The sequence below is a fragment of the Chionomys nivalis genome, chromosome 25 (assembly GCF_950005125.1).
Source record: "Chionomys nivalis chromosome 25, mChiNiv1.1, whole genome shotgun sequence".
Classification (NCBI taxonomy): Eukaryota; Metazoa; Chordata; class Mammalia; order Rodentia; family Cricetidae; genus Chionomys; species Chionomys nivalis.
In genome coordinates this window covers 28,540,061-28,560,233 of record NC_080110.1, presented here as the reverse complement: position 1 = coordinate 28,560,233, position 20,173 = coordinate 28,540,061, and the positions used below count along the sequence as shown (strand labels likewise).

The following is a 20,173-nucleotide window of genomic DNA, read 5'->3' as shown; positions in this document are numbered from 1 at the left end:
AGTTGAATCTTTCTCTAAGCAATTTCCCCGTTCCTGCCCTTCCCCCTATCCCGGATCCACCTGTGGTGCTAGTGTTGGGGTCAGGGGTGTTTAATGCTGGTGGGCAGCAATAAAGCCCAGATACCTGCACCCCAGGGTGCTGAGGGCAGCAGAAAAAACACAAACGGGAACCTTGGTGCATTTGCCCTGCCCCTCCCCCTCCTACCTGGGCTAAAGCACAATGCTATCCCTGAAGACTGATGCACCCCACATTCTCCAGGCCCCCACTCTTGTCCTCCCCCAACCTGCTTTGAGCCCTCCCACCACACCCTGGTTTTCTATGCTGTTTTGGTGCAAGTACAACTGTCGTAGTCATGGCTTTGGGATGGGTTCTGTTTATTAAAATCCTATTGCTCCTACTGGCCCTGTGTCTGGCCTCCGTTCCTGTGGTTGGGGGAAGGAAGGGCAATCTGGATCCTTTGCCACTGGCCCCCATCAGCCATCAGGAACCACGGGCAGTAGCTGTTCCTCCAGCAGGGCTATAGTAAGCATGAGGCTGCCCCCCAGCAGCAGACCCAGCCCCTGCAGGAGGACGTGGAGCACAGGCAGGGGCTCGGCAGGCCGGAGCAGGGCTGGCAGCTGGAAGGAAGGAGACTCTCAGATCTCTGCTCTTACCTGTGACATACTTGTTTACTTCTGAGGTAAGAGCTCACTGTTTAGCCCTGCTGGCCTACAGTACTCTGTAGACCAGGCTGCCTCCTGAGTGAGTAATGGGATTAAAGGTGTATGCCACCAAGCCTGCCCCCATCCTATGCCCCCCCACCTTTGGATACTTCTGGGCCATCCTCTCCAGACCTCGAGGTGGAGAAGAATAAGCTAGCACTTCCTCTCCCCCACACCCACCTACCCACTATCCTTGAATTGTCTGTCCTATCCCACGTCTCACCATATCCACAAGGGCCACGTAGAGGAAGACCCCAGCTGTGACCCCAAACACCCACGGAGTGAGGGGGACAGGGCCCAAACTGAGCCCCACCCCGAGGGCCGCACCCCCCAGTCCCAGGGCTCCAGAAACGAGGCTCAGCAGCAGCAGCCTCCGGAAGGACAGCCCTGCCTGAAGCAACATCGCAAAGTCACCTGTTGGGGGACAGGACAGGAGGGTGAGTCGGGCTGCCCCTCACTTGTGTCTGTTCACCTCCAAGCTCCACTCTGCGGAGGTCTCCTTTCTGCCCCACCTGCCCCCCTCTTGCCATTCCTACCCAGTTCATGGGGCAGCTCGTGGCAGAAGACCGCCAGGGTGGTGCTGAGGCCGCTGGAGAAGCCGGCAGAGAAGGCAGCACCTGGCACAGCAGAATCCAGAATCCGTTCTTGAAGATGGGAGTTGCTGTCTGCCCTCCCTCTGGTTCCCTCACCTCTCGTACCTTCCTGGTACCTCACTGTCCTGCTCGTTCAGAGCCCCCTCCCCGCTCTGCTCCCGTGACCGCACACCTAATGCGAGCCCGTCCGTGAGGTTGTGCAGGCCGTCTCCCAGAAGGACCATCCATGCAATGTTGGTGCCGCTGCCACCCTGGTGCTCATGACTGTGGCCTCGGTGCCCAGGAGGGGCTGGAGCTGGTGGGGACTGGCTGATCTCCCTCTGACCCTGAACCTCTGGCTCTGCAGTAAGAAGGACCGGGACACGTGTTAGTAACTGCAAGTGGGAACCACAGGCTGGTAGTATACTTGTGTTTTCTTCTAGTCACCTGGAGCTGCCTGTAAGGGTCGAAGGACCATCCCACTGCCATCCTCTGGGTCAAGGTTCGATTCTCCAAGATCCCTTTTGTGCCTGCAGCATCTCTGAAATGGGAGGGCATCCCTCCTGGTGGAGGAGGCAGCAGAGCCAGGGGCTAAGGGGAAACTGGGCCAGCAGCTGGGAAAATGAACACCTGGTTCCACCTCCAGCACCTGGAGAATGCTTTTTGACCTCCTCCCTTTCCCAGGCTGGCATTTCACTCTGTTGACTGTTGATATGAACCACAGAAAAGCCATTTGGCCAGAAGTCCTGGGTCTATGCTAAGAAACCCGTACCCACTCAGTAGCGGACAAGTCCTGTGCAGTTTTGGCCAAGCAAGCCAAGGCCCAGGAGCACATGTCGCCCCGGTCCTGGCTCCGCTAGGACTCTGGGTTTAGCAGGAGTAGAAAAGGTGTCACTCACTGGCCTGAGCCCTCGGTGCCGCACCAGTCCTAGCACATTCTCAAGCACGAAGAGCAGAAAGAGGCCACCAAGCACCGACAGCCCCGGACCCAGGTCCTCTTCTGGTTGCTCATTAGGTCCTGTGTGCTGCCCTCCTCGCGCCTGTCAGAAAGTAGGTCAGGGCAGACCCTGGGACCCCCCCACCCCATAGCATCCCCTTCTCCCAGAGAAGGGGTATCAAGCTTTACTCATATCCCAGTAGAAGGCAGTTGTGGCTGAAGCCAGGGGCCGGGGGGTGGGGGGTGGCTAGGATGTAGGAGCTGACAGAAAGGACCTGGGGAGGGGGTCCTATGGCTAGGAGCACAAGGATCCATGGAGGTTAGCTAACTGCCACTGGGTCAGGGTATGAAGATGGAGTTTCACATACGTGAGGCAGCAGGTGTAGCAATGCATCCCCACAAAGAGTGCCCACGGCCAGGGCCCCCAGGAAACCTAGCACAGGCTGCAGCAGACGAGGTCCCAGGAGCCTCAGCAGCAGCAGGGAGAGGGGAGCAGGGAGGCTGAGCAGCAGGACCGCCAGGGCACTGTGAAGCAGGGCTGGGAAGGAAGAATTGGGGCTAATGTCAGGCAAGGGCTGGCCCAGAGGCACCATGTGGGCAGAGACACCAAAGAGAGGGTGGGCCCCAGGGAGCCCCTTTTCTTAGCGAGGGACTCGGTCACTCACTGACCAGACAGTACATCTCCTGGAGGTGCTGGAGCTGCAGTCTTGATGCAAACACGGCTGTCAATCTGGTAAAGCAGAGCTGGGCATAGCAGAGCAAACTGACGAGGGGTCAGAGGAGCAACAGGGTTCAGGCCAAAGTTGACCAGCAGCTGGGAACCATTCAGACACTGGGATTGAGGAGAGGACTGTGTATTAGGGAGTCACAGTGAACTACAGCCAAGATCTTGACATGTGTCTTCCACAGAGTCCCAGTTCTGTCAGGATCCCCCTGGCTCACACTGGCACATGCATTAGAGACGGGGTGGGGGGGCAGATAAGGGAACTGAATGACCAATGTCTGTAGTCACTGGTGAGGGCTCAGTCCTACTAGTCAAATTTCTCAGCTTTCTGGTGGGCACTGCTGTCGATCCCCCTCATGCTCTGGCAGTTTCTTTGCTCTAGTGATGGAGCTGTTTTGGCGTCTAGACTAGAGCCCGCCACACCAGAATCCTCGAAGGGAAAGGAACCCGACATCTGTAGTCAACATCCCTGTCGTGTGTCGACCCAGCCTAGGCCGGGTGCTGCTTTTGATGGGGCGTGACAACTAATCTCAGGCTCTGACAGCTTTGCCTTCTTGTATATGTGGAACGAGGGGAAAAATGACTTTCTCTAGATAGACGGGGCTGTCATCTCCGGGACACTCCACATCACTGACCTACACCTACCCTGAGCTACTTCTCTGGATTGTGTGTGTGTGTGCTAAGTGTGGCAATTTGGTCAGAGGAGATATCTTTCACTATTAGAATAACGTATCCTAACAATTACTGACTTCAGACACTTGAGGCCACCTAGTCCCGTGCTCCTGCTCCCTCTCTAGCGGCCATCACACTTACATCTTCATTCAGGTGGTCAGCCAAAGAATGGTCCAGCAGCAGAAGCCTGTGAAAGAGGTCTAGGCCCGAGGGCCCTGGCTCGTGGGGCAGGTCAGGGGCTTTTGACTCCTCCAAGTCACCCCAGCCTGAAGGACTCAGAGGCATTCCTGCCCAGACATGAACACTCAGCTCCGGTTCCTGTAGTCTAGATTAGATGGATTAAGAGTCAGTTTCCCCAAGTTCCCAGACATCTGCCCTGAGAGTCTCCTGAGAGCTTTTGTTTTTTGTTTTTGTTTTTTTTTTTTTTTGTTTTGTTTTGTTTTTTCGAGACAGGGTTTCTCTGTGGTTTTGGAGCCTGTCCTGGAACTAGCTCTGTAGACCCGGCTGGTCTCGAACTCACAGAGATCCGCCTGCCTCTGCCTCCCAAGTGCTGGGATTAAAGGCGTGCGCCACCACCGCCCGGCTCCTGAGAGCTTTTGTGAAGGAGAGAGACAGCCATAGTCAGTCCCAGGAAAGTCTGAGAGCTGTCATTTACAGGAGAGCCTAGAATGGGTAGCTGTGGGCCTGGGGCCGAGAAGCCTGGAGATGTTAAGACCAAGAGCAAGGACTTTACGACCCTAAGGATCTGGAGGGGAGAATGAAAAGGTTAGCAAGACCTTCAAGGATACTGAGCAGTTGGGTGCTAGAGGATTCAAGAAGCCAGACGTAGGCAACTTGCGAGCCCTGAGTGGAGCTGGGAGCTGGGACTTTTGGGGGTTGGGAGAGATTAATACCTGTGTGTGAAATTGTCGCCATTTGGGGGTGCAGCCCGCCCGGTCGGAGACTCGTGGTGTCCCAGGCGGAGCCCCTGAACTCGGCCCAGCCCGAGGCTGTGGAGGAGCCTGGCCAGGCCCCCTGCCGTCAGTGTCCCGTTCTCGCCGTACAGGCCAAACAGCTGGGCCAGGTAGTGGTTCTGCTCCTGTTCAGCTGGGCCCAGGCTGGGGGCTGAGCCTCCTACCCAGCCCAAGACCACCCCCATGCACAGGCCAGCCAACAGCTGGTGCACGGGGGGCCGCATCGCTGCGGTACGGGTTAGAGGCTCTGGTTCTGACTTCTATTTCCCTTTGAGCATGCTGAGGATTGTGTCCTAGAACAAGGAGGAGGGTGTGGGGTCAGGTCGGTTCTGCTCTTCAGCTCAGCTGGGGAGAGTGGTCGCGTGCACTTAATGCAGCTTCAGCTGGGACCGTCAGCAGGCTCTGCACGCTCAGGCTTCCTGTCCCTTCCTCTGCCTTCTGCAGCAGCAGCCTGACCGGCATTCTCCCTCCATCTGGCCCAGAGTAGACCAACATCTCAGATTCCCCAAACCCACCTCTCACTTGGCCCCGCCTCCCTATTCCCCCTCAATATGCAGGGCCTCACCCCCGCTGGCAGTGTGAGAGGTGTCACCCGCAGGTCCCTGGAAGTCCTCACTGTGGACTTTAAGAGATTCCCGAGTCAGGAGTTCAACCTTTCGGATGCAATGGAAGTCCTGTCCAGGGCTGAAATGGACAGGTCCCCCCTTTCCCAGCTGCTTTGGGGCGGAGTTAGGGGTGGGGCAAGTGTGGGAAGGTTCATATAGGAGTTAATGGTTCACTGGTCTCTGGGATGAGGAGGTCAAAAGTCGTCTCTACTGGGTCTTGACTGGGGAGGGGCCACCACCTGCCCTAAGGAAGCCACATGGTTAGGAACATGGGTTCTCAGATTTTTTCCTCTTAAATATTTATAGCCCATTCAGTACCACTGAGCCTTCTGAAAACACACCTCCCCAGGTACCTTACATCAGGTACTGAGCTTCCTCTCTTTCCAACCCTATCCCCTCCTTCCCTGGAAAGTTGGACCAAGGTGCCCCTAAACTGAGGGTCGGGGGAGAGGCAGTAAGTAGCACTGGCAGATGCGCTCAGGGGGAAACCGCTCTTAGCAATTCCCCATTTCAGCAAGTGCTACCTGCCCGCACTCACGACTCTGGAATCAATGAACGAAGAAGGGGAAACCCTGTTGAGGAAAAGAAACCAGAACAGGGCTGGCTCCCTTCTGACATCTGACCTGGCCTGAGATCAGGGGATCAAAGTCTGATTAGAGTGATTGGCCGGGGGAGGGGGGTTAAGGTTGGCATTACCTGACAGCAGGCCAAGAGACAGGACACCAGAGGAAGGGGCACCCAGCCTTCTTGTGGCAGGCAAGGCTGGACAAGGGTCACTGCAGGGAGGGGGTAGGGGAGGGACACTACCTTAAAGGGGCAGGCTTGCTTTGCCTAAGGCCTCCTTGCCTGGGCGCCACACTCCCTAAGAGCACACTTGCTAACTAACTGGTTTTCCTACAAAAAAACAGAGTCCAGAAGAGAGTTGGGTGCATTTATTAGGAAGGGTTCTCAGTTAGACCCTCATATCCCACACAAAAAAGCAGACTGTCTTTTCCAGAGGAAGGAGGGCAGGCAGAGGGCCCTGGATCCCAGGGGACAGGCAGCAACAGCAGGACAAGGAAGGCATGAGCTTGAGGTGCACAAGGCCACTGCTCAGCACCCCTCAGGGAAACGTAGTGGCTGAAATACAATCGATTCCACCCTCCAGTCTCAAAGCCAGCAGCCTAGTAGAAGACTGTCTTGTTCTCTGGCAGAGACGCGTGGGTCGTGGTCATGGTGGAAGGAGAGAACTCATTTCTTGCTATCTCTTGCTGCTCCTGCGGGTTTCTTTGCCATTGCTGACAGGGTTACTGGAGGGGCCGGGAAGGCCAGAAGGTGTGTGGTTGGGTTGGCTTCGAGTGATTCGGGTGCTGGGGGGATGTGAGGGAGTGTGAGAGGGGTGAGGGCCACCACCAGGGCCTGGTGGGGTGCTTAGTCCATTCCCGTTCTGGCTCTCAGAAGCTGGTTGTAGGAGAAGAAACACAGAATTAGTTAAGGTAAGAGCCCATCCTCAAGGCCTACTTCCACACCCCCGCGTGTGAATGGGTCATCACGCACAGCTGCCTGAATGCTGACCAAGCATAAAAAGACTGTTGTGAGTATGAATGGGGCCCTAGCCTCAATTTTTTTATATAAATAAAAGTTTATTGGGGTTTCCAGTTCAGCGGGAAGTCCATGACCATCACGACAGGGAAGGCTTGATAATTTTAACTATGAACTTGACACAACCTAGAGTCTCCTGGGAAGTGTCAGTGAGGGACTGTCTACATTGTTGGGTGTGTATAAAGGGGACTGTAATTAATGCTGTGGGAAGACCCAGTCCACTGTGGGTGGCACCATCCCCTAGGCGGGCAGTTCTGAATAAATAGAGTGCAGTAAGCAATAGATTACAGATATGAATGGGAACCTTTGGTAGTTTTGGGAGCTGCTACATGAACTCTGGTATATGTTCTTTGGGAATCACACCTGAAATTAGCTGTTTGGTTCAAGGCTCGAAGACCTCTGAAAAATGTCCTAAGGCCCAAGGTGATTGTAAATGGAGCAACATGGGCAGAAGGGCTGAGGTTTCTGTTGAATGAAAATCCCTCTACCACCAAGGAGCCTCTTAGCTGTTCATCACATCCTGTCCCCCCACAAATATTCCGTATTTACTGTGTGTACGCCCGTGTGTGTGTACATGCATACGACTTTCAGAAGTCTACCACGTGGATGCGCTGGGGATTGAACTCAGGTTGTCAGGCTTGATGTCGAGTACCTCCTGAACCGTCTTGCTGATCCCAACACCTCTGTACTTTAAATATTTAAATGGAGTCACCAATGTGAGATGGTGAAACGCCAGTTACTGTATCATCACCGCCCTTCCCTAGGCTGGCCTCGAACTCACAGAGATCCTCCTGCCTCTGCCTCCCGAGTGCTGGGAGTAAAGGCGTGCGCCACCACCGCCCAGCATGTGTGATGGTTTCTTACTATACCAACTTGACAACCTAGAATCACTCGGGAGGATGGTAAGAGGCAAGAAGGACGTCTGTGTTGGTTGGCCTGTGGGCATGTCTATGGGAGATTGTAATTAATGTGGGAAGACCCAGCCCGCTGTGGGCAGCACCATTTCTCTGCTCCTGACCGTGCACATCATGTGACCAGCTGTTTCCGTTCACTGATGGACTACATGTAACCTGTAACTGTGAACGAGAAAGTCCTTCCTCCCCTACACTGCTAGCTGCCAGGATAACTTACGACAACAGAGGGGAACTAAGATGCCTGGCGATCACAAATCACTGGGGCTGACCCCTAGCAAGACACTGAGCATGGAGCCCCCTACCTGCAACCCCCCCCAAACACACACACTGGGGAGATTAGGAGTTCTAGGCCTTACCTAGCAGTTGGAGGTCAGCCTGGGCTACATGAGATCTATTTTAAAACAGCCACCATCGCCACTACTACAATACCGTCATGAGGCTGGCAAGATGGCTCAGCGGATAAGGACAGCGGCTGCCAAACCTGACGGCTTGAGTTCTGTCCCCGGAACCCACACAGTAGGAGAAATGACACCCACAATCTGTCCTCTGACGTCCACATGAGTGCCCACATTAGCCGACCAGGACACATAAGGCCAAAAATTGTGCTGGATCTCCTGGAACTAGAGTTGCAGATTCTCGAGCTGCCATGAAAGAGTGCTGGGAACCAAACCAGGCTCTCTACACGGGCAGTCAGTGCTCTAAACCAACAAGCCATCTCTCTAGCCCTTAAGTCATTTTCAACTGAAAACAGAGATGCTGATTGTGTGTGTATGTGTGTGTGTGTGTGTGTGTTTGAGACAGGGTGTCTCTGTGTAACAGCCCTGGATGTCCTGGAACTCACTTTGTAGACCATGTTGGCCTCAAACTCACAGAGATCCACCTGCCTCTGTTTCCCGAGTGCTGGGATTAAATGCACGTGCCACCGCAGATGCTAATTTTTATAGTGCAATGAAATAGCATCGATTTGTATTATACCATTGGAGGTTCTCCACAAAGCCAGAACCAGTAGGTGATATATACAGTCACATATCAAATGAGGGACTGTCTACACTGGTTGACCTGTGGGCCTGTCTGCCAGGGACTATAATTAACTTAATCACGTGGGAAGACTCAGTCCACTGTGGGTGGCTCATTTTTTTTTGTTTTGTTTTGAGACAGACTCCTTCTACCATAGCCCTGGCTGCCCTGGAACTTGCTAAGTAGACCAGGCTGGCCTTGAACTCTCAGAGATCCACCTGCTGGTGACTCACAGAGATGGGATCAAGGGTGCAGACTGCTGTGCCGGGCTTGGGTGGCCTATTCTAAGAGCTCCAGCATGAAAGCACAAATTCATTCTCTTTGCTTGTAACTGGATACATGGCCTTTGGTCTCAGTCAGCAACGGCCAGACAGAGCAAGACGGCCACAAATGGCTTAGGCACTGGCTACTTTTCCAGCTGACCCAGGTTTGGCTCCCAGCATCCACACTGCAGCTAACAACCATCTGTAACTCTAGTTTCAGGGGATCTATGACCTCCTGGCCTCCTTGGGCACTGCATGCATGTGGTACAGACATACATGTAGGCAAAACATACATATAAAGTAAAAATAGATTAAAAAAATATCACTTTTTTTCTTTTCGAGACAAGGCTTTTCTGTGTAGTCCTGGCTGACCTGGAACTAGCTCTGTGACCTGGCTGGCTACAACAGATCAAAAACTTCCCATTGCCTACTGCTACTGCAGCCAGAGCAGTTGCAGCATAAGGCAACAGGATGTGTTTGCAGTGATGTGGTGTAAAGCAGCCTGAAGAGCAGTGGGCCTTAAAAAGGCACAGCACACAGTTATGGATCATATCACTTATAATCAGTTACCATGTGATCATATGTTACTGCGTAAGTATTTAGCATTCTTTTTGTTTTTTGTTTAGTTTTTGTTTCTTCAACATAGGGTTTCTCTATGTAGCTCTGGCTGTCCTGGAACTCACTCTGTAGACCAGGCTGGCCTTGAACTCAGAGACCCACCTGCCTCTGCCTCCCAAGTGCGGGATTAAAGGTGTGCAACACCACTGCTCGGCACTTGTGACAATTCTTTTGTCTCATCTCCCCAGTGCTGGGATTATGCTCATGAAAACTTAAATAACAATATAATGATTTTTAAAATTGTAGCACATGCCTTTAATCCCTTAGTGAGACCTAAGCAGGGAATTCTTTGTGAATTTGGGCCAGCCTGGCCTACCTTGTATTAAAAGAAAGAAAAAGAAAAAGGAAAACGACAAATTAAAAAGAAAACCATAGGTCATGCCACATAGCTTAGGGATGTAGTAGGCCACACAATCAAGGGATGTGTGTATGTAACTCTTTCTCCGAATATAGTCCCATCACTTAGTAATTTATGACTGCGTATATTTATATATACGAGTGTGTATATATGGACTTATTACAAGAATATTTTAAATATGGTCCATATAAACTTGTTTGCTCTCAATAGTCATTGGCAACTGTGGAGAAAGCATTTCCCTTTTATTTTTGACTCATGGCAAAAGGAGAGAGCCCTGTAGTTCTGTCCGTGGATGGGACAGGTCTCCACATCTTTCCACTACTGAAGAGGTATGCAAATGAAGGCACAGGGAGACCTAGGTGGTAGACGGAAAAGCCTTGAGAGAAGGGACAGGTGGGCAGAAAGAAATGGGCTTATTTACCTGGAGAGGCAGCAGGGGGTCCTGTGGTAGCTGGCGGGGCAGCAGGGCCACTGTCGTTCTGCACCTGAAAGCACAGATTGACAGGCTGGTCGGTCACACACTCAGACCCTCCTCAGCACCACGCTGATTTGCACCTCTTCTCCAGACCCGGGACTCACCGATTTGTTGGGCGCCTGCTGAGTGTTATATTCTGGACTGGGCTCACTGAAATTAGGAACTTCGGAATAAACCATGCAGAATCTGCAAGGAAAGAAGCCAAAGCCTTGGAGCCATCTTTTGGGCCACAGACAAATCCGGCCCTGAGGTGTGTGGCCTGCACAGGCTTGTCTGCGATGCCTTCTGGGAAACCGTAACTTTCCGACTTGGAGCAGTTAGTGCTTACCCAAATTCCCAAGGCAGAACTTACTCGCCAATCTTCTGCAGATCGCCCCCACGGCCGGTGTATAGTGTCAGGCAACCCTTGAACACGGAAGCATACCTGTGGGGTGGAGTAGGGGCAAGCAGGATTCAGTCTTGAGAAAAGCGTGGGGACTTTTAACCACACCCTCCCGCTGTTGCTGCTAGGAGCCTTGACTTACCCTTTGGTGAGTCGGATAATGTCCCCAGGCTGGATTAGGTTGCCCACATCGTCCCACACTGAGATATTGATGCTGCCCGTTTTGTCTGCTACTTTACAGGTCCGAACCTCGTGCCCGTCTTTGGTCTTAGTCACTCGGCCTTTGAGGGAAGAAATACATGGGGGGTTGAATTAAAGTCTTACAAGTGGGGTGGTGGTAGCGGAAGTCTGGGTATTGAGTGAGGCGAAAGTGTAGACGCTGAGCAAAGCTCATATGCTCATATCCCTCCTTGGAGGCAGGAGGTTATGCGTGGGTGTGGGGGTGAGAGAGGAGGGTCCAGCACCATGGAGAGAGCCCTGAGTGGAAAAGGCCCGCGTGGTTCTTGAGGCATTAGGCTATCTAGAGTTCTGGCTACTATCTTCCCACGGGCAGCTAGCTCCTGTGCCAGCAGGTCTGAGGGATTAGAGGGCCTTGGGGAGTGTCCGCCCAGTGCAGGCAACAAGTTCAGAACGCAGGCGGTGGTCCCGTGTGCCCCCACTCTCCATGCTCCTCCCCGTTTGCGCCCCCCACCCCCCGAGTCCACTGCGCATGCATAGCCACCTGTCTCCAGTACAATGAAGATGAGGTTCAGGTTCTTGAGCCCGGGCTTGATATCCTTCACGAAGGTCTCGGTCGTCATGCTTCCCGAACCGCGGCACCCCGCTGGAAGTGGAAACGGGAGATGAAGGCTCAAGGTCTGGAGCCTTCGTCCCCATGCTCCCGCTTGGCCTACCCACCACACCAGGCGGGGATCCGGCAGCCTTGGTCCTTCTCTAACCCTTCTAGGAGATGAGAAATGAACTTCCCTGGGGGCCTCGTACTTCAAGATCAGAACTCAGAGATCTCTGGATAAGATGCTTAGGGGCTGGCCCTCCCTCGGTCAGGATGCTTTTAGTCTCACGCTCCGAAGCAGGGAGGCTAAAGGAGACTCCTAGGGAACCCGGTGCAGAGCCAGGGACCAGAATCTTACTCCGCAGATCTTCCTGAACCCTCATCCCACACCCAGAACTCGGACCATCCCCTCCCCACCCACAGCCCACCACCCACCCAGCCGGCAGGCGGGACCGTGCACACCGCCAAGCCACCCGCAGGGGGAGCCAGGGGGCTAGCTGCCCCCGGATGCTGCGGAGTAGAACGCGGGAGCGCAAACATTCCCGGAAGTGTCCCCTGACCTCCTCCAGCCAATAGGGACCGATGCGCTCTCCAGTGTCCCGCCTCCAGCTACCGCCTCTCCAATCAGACTCCGATATTCATGCGCCGCGAACGGGGCGGGTTTAGGCTTTAAAGGAGCCTTGCGGGAGATTACTTCCGTAGGAGAAAAGATGGACGGACCACCAGGGGGCGCCTCAACTATCACTCATTCCTTCGGCTCAGAGAAAGGACTTCAAGTTTTTTTCCTTTTCAAGTAGTGGCACAATGGAGAAAAGGTCCAAGGGTTTTGGAATGCAGCGGACAAAAGTTTGAATCCCAGCCTGTCTCTTCGCTTCTTTTCTCTGCGATTCTTAAACAAATTCCATTTTTACACATGAAAATGGAAAGTTCGATAAAAAGCGATGCCTAAGACAGGGCAGGAATTTACGCAAACGGTGCCTTCATATTTATTTATTTATTTATTTATTTATATTTATTTATTTAAAATTTCCACCTCCTCCCATAGGGTGCCTTCATCTTTAATACACTATTCGACCTCAGCATCAATGGCATTTACCCATAGAAAGGCATTAGGCAAACTCAGTCTCCTTGTGGCAGAAATAGAACCCAGGACATAAAAAAGCAAGTTTCATTTGGTTCACAAGGCATGTCTGGTTCCTATTTTCTTTTCTCACTGGACCTTATGGTTTCCTGGAGCACGAAACCACTCAGAACTTTGTTTCCTTGGATTGTCAAGAGTGTCTTCAAAAGTTCTGTATTATTTTGTATTCTTTTTTTGCTTGCTTTGTTTGTTTGTTTGGTTGGGTTTTTTTTTGTTGTTGTTGTTGTTTGTTTTGAGACAGGTTTCTCTGTAGCTTCGGAGCCTGTCCTAGAACTCAATCAGTAAACCAGGCTGGCCTCGAACTCACAGAGACATTCCTGTGTGTGCCTCCCGAGTGCTGGGATTAAAGACGTGCGCCACCACCGCACCGCTAGCTCTGTATTCTTATAAATAAACCAGTTACCTATGTAATAATGTGTATTTCCCTTGTGAAAGGATACTATAACAGATACTGTTTGACACAAGTTAGCCTAAGAGGTAACGTAATTTCACTTTTTGTCTTGCTTAATCCCTTACCTATCACAGAGGCTTTTAAACTCCACCATGATTTTCCTCAAAGTCCAGGTTCTCTCCTACCCACATCCTTCCAATCACGGCGTCGCACCCTTAGGGAATCAAACCCTTTAGTGTTTCAGGGAGCTCTGGGTTTTTTGAAGAGGCATTGTGGATGCTTGCAAGAGTGTGCGGCTGGAAGGCGGGCGACCCTTAGAACACCCCTGATCAAAGCTTTGCGGCGAGACACTCCCTCCCCACCCCGCAGCCTTCCAAGTTAACTGCTGTTATCCATTCCCATGACAGTGAGTCACAAGGTCGGGAGGCTCGGCGAGGCTGACCACAGCTCTGGAAACTGAGGGGCTGGGAGGACAGCAGGTCACCAGTTGCCCCGAGGCTGTCTCGCCCCGGTGTTGCATCAGCTCTAGCACCTGAGACGTGCATTATCGAACGCGGAGCGACTTAGCAGGGCGGTACACCCAGGATCGCCCCAGACTGTCACACCTGAAGGACACAGTCCTCCCTCCCAAACGGCTATAAAGTCCCAGCTGGGGTCCTGAAGAACTTCCGGCCCCGAGCGGAGGCCTAGCTAGCCCAGGTCCCGCGTAGGCAGCTCGCGTGGAGCGTCGGGTCGCCACCGAGTTAAACAAAGGGGCGGGGTTTGGTGACGGGCTTCCGCCCCGTTGCGTAGCAGCAGTGGGCGTGGCAAAGGGTTAGTCCAAGACAACCAGGAGTGGTCGGAACCCTCTTCCCCATCCTTCCCTTTCCCTTCCCCTGCCGGGAAAGGCTGAGACCCGGCACCCAGGCTACCCCGCGGCCGCCGTGGCCTCAGCTCCAGTCTGGCCCCGCGTCCGGAGAACCCAGGCCGCGTCCAGAGCGGTGCGTAACGCGCCTGAGCGAGCTTCTAACCCAGGGTGTGGGAGGGGAGGGGAGCGGAGGGGGCGAGGTCCCAGTGGATTGGTGCCAGGGTCGGAGGTGCCGGGGGTCGAGAGGAAGCGGAAAATGGAGGAAGGGAGCTAGCTCGGCTGGGAGGAGTCGGTGGTGAGCTGGGGGCTCTGGAGCTTGGGGAGGTCCTTTGGAGTAGGGAAGCCTTGGAAGTGCGGGAGTGGCCTGGTGCTGGCCTGAGGACCGGGGAGGAGCAGACCGCTCGGGCTAGGGGACAACGTGGAGTTTAAATGGCAATGATTGACGGGCCTGGAGGCGAGGAAGGGAACGTTCTGGGGGCTAGCCTTGGCAGGAACCGCGGAACCCAAACCTCCGCCCTCCGAGCGCCATAGCTTGGCTTCTTTCCCATGCCTTGTCTTTGGCAGCCTTGTCTTTCTCTTTTATTCCTTCGCCGCTCCTCTCCCCTCCCACCCCTCCGTGGAGGACTCTTACATTCCTTACATCCTTGCCCCTGAATGATTTGCAGCTCCGCTCTCCCGTCTGAACGATCATCTCCTCACTTTATACACTGGGAACCCACCCCAGCCCAAGGAGGCAGAACAGTTGGTGGGTAGAGAGCAGGGAACAGGAGAAAGAGCCGAAAGCAAGAAGGATTGAGCGTGTTTTTGGATTAGCATACACTTTTCCTACTAAGAAGCTAGCTTCGTCTCAACCGGTAGCAAATGTGGCGGTCACGAAGGCCACTGTTGTCAGAGCCTGACCTGTGAGAATCTTGGCAGGTACTTCTTATTCAATAGTTTTAGCTAATAAGAGTGTTGCTGTTTGCTAGTATTTCCTCAAGAAAGAATGGGATTGAATAGCGGTAAGAGAAGGTGAGGGGTAAGAGAAGGTATTGGTAGGTCTCTGTTTCCAGTAGACCCCGTGGCAGGGCCTGCTTCCCAGTAACTGAAAAGAAGGAACATACAATGTCATACATTTCCTCTTGTCCCTGTGAATTTATTATCCTTTCCTGTTGCCACAACTAATAGCAGTCTAGAATCTCCTTTTATATCCATTATCTTGTTTGATTTCTGAGATGATATTATGTACGATAAGGGAAGTGTCTTCATCTCTGTTTGACAGTTGGAGAGACTGAAAACTAAAAGGTTACTATGGCTTATCTGAAGTTGTCTGGTTGTCGGGTGGCAGAGCTATGGCTGGAATAACCCAAGACCTCTCTCTCCGGGCTCTTTGCTTGCTCGACAGTCTCTGGTCCGTTTTCCCAGTGCCGGAAGCCTTTTCGTTTCTGGGTCTGAAACTTGACCCTAGGAGACTGAGTATAGCCAATAATCCCTCTTCCTGGAAGCATTTTTTGAGGTCCAGGTGTGTGTGCCAGATTGTTGGGAAATGGAGTATTGTGCAAAGGAAGGAAGCTTTCCGTCTTCCGTGTTATGTGTGTGTTTCGGGGGAACAAGTAGTGGAGAGGAGCATCAGCTCTTGCACTCTCTTCTGGGCCGCCAGGAAGAGAAAGGGCCAGGTTCTACACCTTCGTCTCTTCATTGGAGAACACACGCTGAGCATGCTGCAGTTGAGTGTGTGGACTGATGAGCAAATGTTCCGTATTCGGGAGATGGAGACTGTATGTTCTTCATAAAAGTCGTCATCATCACTGGGTATCATCGCTGGGTGGGGGTGGCGCACGCCTTTAATCCCAGCACACAGGAAGCAGAGGCAGGCAGATCTCTGTGAGTTCGAGGCCAGCCTGGTCTACAGAGCTAGTACCAGGACAGCTAGGGCTACACAGAGAAACCCTGCCTGGAAAAACCAACAATAATAATAAAAAAATGAAAAAAAAATCTTTATCCTATTTCATCCCAACATAGCCCTTGAACTATTGGTACACACACCATAATGATGCAAGAAGCATGATTAGCAGGAGTTTGGTTAGTATTCCTCTCTGTCACTGCCTGGACTTGGTTCCATCTCTGTAGGCATGGCTCTGCCTCTAGTGAGCCCAGCCCCGCTGCTCTAACCTGCCAAGCTGCCCGCCTTGGAACACCACCCCACGTTTCCCTCCTTACCAGTTATTTGAGAAAGGGTCAACCTACTTGTAGCCCAACCCTGTAGCCCCTGCTGACCTTGAATTTGCAGTGATCCTCCTGTCTCAGCCCCCACCCCTCTTCTCTCCTTTTTTATTTTTATTTTATTTTTTTAAATCTTTTTTAAAATATTTATTTATTATGCATACAATATTTTGTCTGTGTGTATGTCTGCAGGCCAGAAAAGGGGACCAGACCTCATTACAGATAGATGGTTGTGAGCCACCATGTGGTTGCTGGGAATTGAACTCAGGACCCTTGGAAGAGCAGGCAATGCTCTTAACCACTGAGCCATCTCTCCAGCCCTTCTCTCCTTTATTTATTTATTTATTTATTTATTTATTTATTTATTTATTTATTTATTTATTTATTATGTATGCAATATTTTGTCTGTGTGTATACCTGCAGGCCAGCAGAGGGCACCAGACCCCCTTACAGATGGTTATGAGCCATCATGTGGTTGCTGGGAATTGAACTCAGGACCTTTGGAAGAGCAGGCAGTGCTCTTAACCTCTGAGCCATTTCTCCAGCCCCCCCTTCTCTCCTTTTTTAAAGCCTGATTTCCTTCAGCAGTATTTCCCAGTTTGCACCTATAGCTGCATTCTTGGTTGTCTCTGTCAAATAATGTTCTCCACATGGAAGGTGGGACCTGGATGTTTTGGGTTTTGTTTTTGTTTTGTTGAAGACAGGGTGTCTCTGTATAGCCCTGATGTCCTGGAACTTACTCTGTAGACCAAGCCTATCTCAAACTCACAAGAGATCGGTCTGCCTCTGCCTCCCAAGTGCTGGGAGTAAAGGCGCGCACCACCACTGCCCGGCTGCGTTTTGAAAGTTTTAAAATTTTTTTTTTTTTTTCTTTGAGACAGGGTCTCATATAGGCCAGGCTGACCTTGAACTCCTGCCCTTGATCCCAAGATCCCAAGTGCGAGGATTGCGGTGTGAACCAGCATTTCTGCTTTGACCTAATTCTCTCTTATTGAAAACTGGGTTTGGACACATTTTAGAAATAGACTTCTTGATTTATTGAGACAGGGTCTCTGTGCTGTCCAGGCTGGCTTGAAACTCAGTGCCTTTCCACTCGAGTCCTGGCTTCCAGGCATGCGCCATCTTGTCCAGCTCAGGGCTTTTTCTGTGGCACTAAGGATTGGGTCCCAGTGCCCTGTAAATGCCAGGCAGTGCAAATGCTCTCTGCTGCTGCATCTCAAGCCAGCAGTTTTGGTTTTGTTTTTGTTTGAGACAAGGTTTGGCCATGCATCCTACGCTCGCTATGTAGTTGGAGCTGGCCTCGAACTCAGAATTCTCCTACTTCACCTTCTGAGTGCTGGGATGACAGGCATGAGCTACCTACCCACTCATGGTCTCCAGAATTCTTTTGACAGGAAATAATTTGCGAGAAAGCACTTTGCAAACATTTGAGGCTAGTACAGGAAAAATAAGAATTCATATGCTGAATAAAGAAGTATAAATACAGGGGCTGGAGAGATGACTCAGTGGTTAAGTGTACTGACTGCTCTTCCAGACAACCAGGGTTCAATGCCAAAAACCTACAAGGCAGTTCACAGCTGTCTGTAACTCCAGTAACAGTGGATGAGTTCCCGAACCAGGCACAGTGTGATGCACAGACTTAGGAGGCTGTACCCCATATATAAAAAGTGAGATAAAATAATTTTCTAAAATTAATGCGTATGTATATCCCCATCAACCAGTTCCAAAATAACTACACAGAGACTTACTATTAATTATAAATGCTCAACCATAGCTCAGCTTGTTTATAGCGCTTATAACTCAACCGTTTTCATCTGGTGCTGCTCCAAGGCTCATTCACCTCCTCTGCACACCTTCCCACCCTGCTTCCTCTCTGTCTCGTGTGTCCTACAACTCTGCCTTCTCCCCAGCCAGCACTCTCTCCACCCCGAAAACCTTGCCTTGCCATCAGCCAGTCAGCTTTTTTATCAAACCAATCACAGCGACATATATTCACACAGTGTAAAGGAATAGTCCGTGTGTGTGTGTGTGTGTGTGTGTGTGTGTGTGTGTGTGTCAGGGCCCCAGGTACCCTTGAAGTTTGATCTTCTTGCCTCTACTTCCAGAACACTAAGATTATGGGCCTGCATCACTACCCCCTCCCCCAGTTTGTGTGGTGCTGGGATGAAGTTCATGACTTTGTAGGCACAAGCAATCGACCCCTGAGCTACAGACTCAACCCTCCTTTTTCTTTTCCTATATATTTTTAAACAAATCTTGCCTCCAGTAGCTTTGCTTTCTACCTTTGCTGCTGTCTCTTTCCCTCCACTCGCTGTGTTTTACTCTACTAGGCCAAGTCCCTCGTTTGTAGAGTGGTACAGAAACCTGCAGCCCTGAGAGGAGTTTCTCATCTGCCACCTGGATGCCCCGCCCACCTGGACGCCCCGCCCACCAGGTCTCCACAAGTCCCATTCCCCACCCCTACTGTTAAATGGCAATCATTTCCCTACTGACATTTTTTTTCTTCCCTGTTCCTTTTAGATTACTCCTGATTGTGACATCATACCCACCCCTTGGCCATGAAACTTGTCACTAGGAAGAAAGGCTCAGTTGGAGAATAGCCAACAAGATGGAATCCTTGGAGCATTTCCTGAGTAGCCCAGAGCGGAGGCATCAGGGGGTTGGAACCTTGTAAACAGGGAGCCTGCCCCCACCACCTGGAAGGTAAACAGCCTGGATTTGGAATCTCATTTCAGACTTGCTTCTTTTCTCTGTGAAGATTCCTCCTGACCTCGAAAACCTGGTTCCCTGAAGCTTTCTGCAATGAATGCATGCTATCCTATTTGTGTCTCTAATTTTGTTGATAGTTTTAAATTGATTTTTATTGAGCTCTACATTTTTCTCTGCTCCCCTCCCTGCCTCTACCCTCCCCACTTCAACCCTCCCCCGAGGTCCCCGGCTCCCAATTTACTTAGGAGATCTTGTCTCTTTGTACTTTCTACTTCCCATGTAGATTAGATCTATGTAAGTCTCTCTTAGTGTCTGCATTGTTGTCTAAGTTCTCTGGGATTGTGGTTTGTAGGCTGGTTTTCTTTGCTTTATGTTTAAAAACCACCTATGAGTGAGTACATGTGATAATTGTCTCTGTGTCTGGGTTACCTCACTCATTGTTGATAGTTTTATTTTGTTCATTTTGTACACTCACTGGATTATACCTGTTCCTTAGTGAGAAGAGAGTCATGTTTTCTCTTTCCCCTACAAGTCTCGGTTGGCAAGAAGATTGTATACTTAGGATGAAAGGAGATTTGGATTGACCACACAAACAGTGCTGTGAGCCGCTGGACAGCTGGGAGTCCCTGCTGTCTTTCGAAGCCTGGCAGGCCTTAAATCAGACATTTGATTGGTTCTTAAAGAACTATAGGCCCAGCCCAGCAATGGTGGCGCATGCCTTTAATCCCAGAACTTGGGAGGCAGAGGCAGGAGGATCTTTGTGATTTCAAGGGCAGCCTGGTCTACAAGAGCTAGTTCCAGGACAGGCTCCAAACCTACACAGAGAAGCCCTGTCTCGAAAAACAAACAAATAAAAAACTGTAGGCCCTCTGAATTCTTCAAGAAAGTGAATTTAGGGCTGAAAAGATGGTTCAGTGCATAAGAGCTCTTGCTGTGAAAGCAAAAAGACCCAAGTTCAAATCCCCACTAGCTGTAAAAGCTTATAAACAGACATTGGGGGTTAGAGCTAGTCAGGTCCCAGGAGTGGCACTGGCACATACTACACACACATGAAGGAAGGGAGGGAGGAAGAGAGGAAGAACTCCCAATTAAATGTACTAAAGAAACTCAACTTTAAAAGTCCTCTGAGCCAGGTGTAGTGGTGCACGCCTTTAATTCCAGCGCTTGGGAGGCAGAAGCAGGTGGATTGCTGTGAATGTGAATTGTCCAGGACAAGCAGGCCTGCATACTCAGAACCTATCTCTGGTAAATGGCAGTTCTGGCATTCTAGGATTAAATAGAGCTGAGAAGCCAGGCAGCCCTGCTCCCCCATCTCATAAAGGGGCAAACTGAGTTCTG

General features: G+C 51.4%; 3 protein-coding genes across 4 annotated transcripts in view; 1 reads left to right on the top strand and 2 right to left on the bottom strand.

Moving 5' to 3' along the window:
• Nucleotides 1-474: 474 nt before the first annotated feature.
• Slc39a5 (solute carrier family 39 member 5) lies at nucleotides 475-4,784 on the bottom strand. The gene is made up of 10 exons (XM_057758130.1): nucleotides 4,501-4,784; nucleotides 3,749-3,932; nucleotides 2,881-3,043; nucleotides 2,580-2,749; nucleotides 2,174-2,314; nucleotides 1,722-1,815; nucleotides 1,468-1,635; nucleotides 1,239-1,319; nucleotides 926-1,116; nucleotides 475-618 (listed from the first exon to the last, which is right to left on the bottom strand). Exons 1-10 carry the CDS (start codon nucleotides 4,782-4,784, stop codon nucleotides 475-477), a joined length of 1,620 nt encoding a protein of 539 aa, XP_057614113.1.
• Nucleotides 4,785-6,088: 1,304 nt separating this feature from the next.
• On the bottom strand, nucleotides 6,089-12,106 carry Nabp2 (nucleic acid binding protein 2). The gene is made up of 7 exons (XM_057758268.1): nucleotides 11,981-12,106; nucleotides 11,495-11,596; nucleotides 10,916-11,054; nucleotides 10,744-10,815; nucleotides 10,496-10,577; nucleotides 10,338-10,401; nucleotides 6,089-6,605 (listed from the first exon to the last, which is right to left on the bottom strand). Exons 2-7 carry the CDS (start codon nucleotides 11,571-11,573, stop codon nucleotides 6,406-6,408), a joined length of 636 nt encoding a protein of 211 aa, XP_057614251.1. The 5' UTR covers nucleotides 11,574-11,596; nucleotides 11,981-12,106; the 3' UTR covers nucleotides 6,089-6,405.
• Nucleotides 12,107-13,875: 1,769 nt separating this feature from the next.
• The window catches only part of Rnf41 (ring finger protein 41), a 31,299-nt gene continuing 25,001 nt past the window's right edge, over nucleotides 13,876-20,173 (top strand). For both annotated transcript variants that reach the window (XM_057758088.1, XM_057758087.1), the window contains exons 1-2: nucleotides 13,876-14,057; nucleotides 18,647-18,829. The gene's annotated coding sequence lies outside the window, so the exon portion shown is untranslated. The remainder of the gene's footprint in view (nucleotides 14,058-18,646; nucleotides 18,830-20,173) is intronic.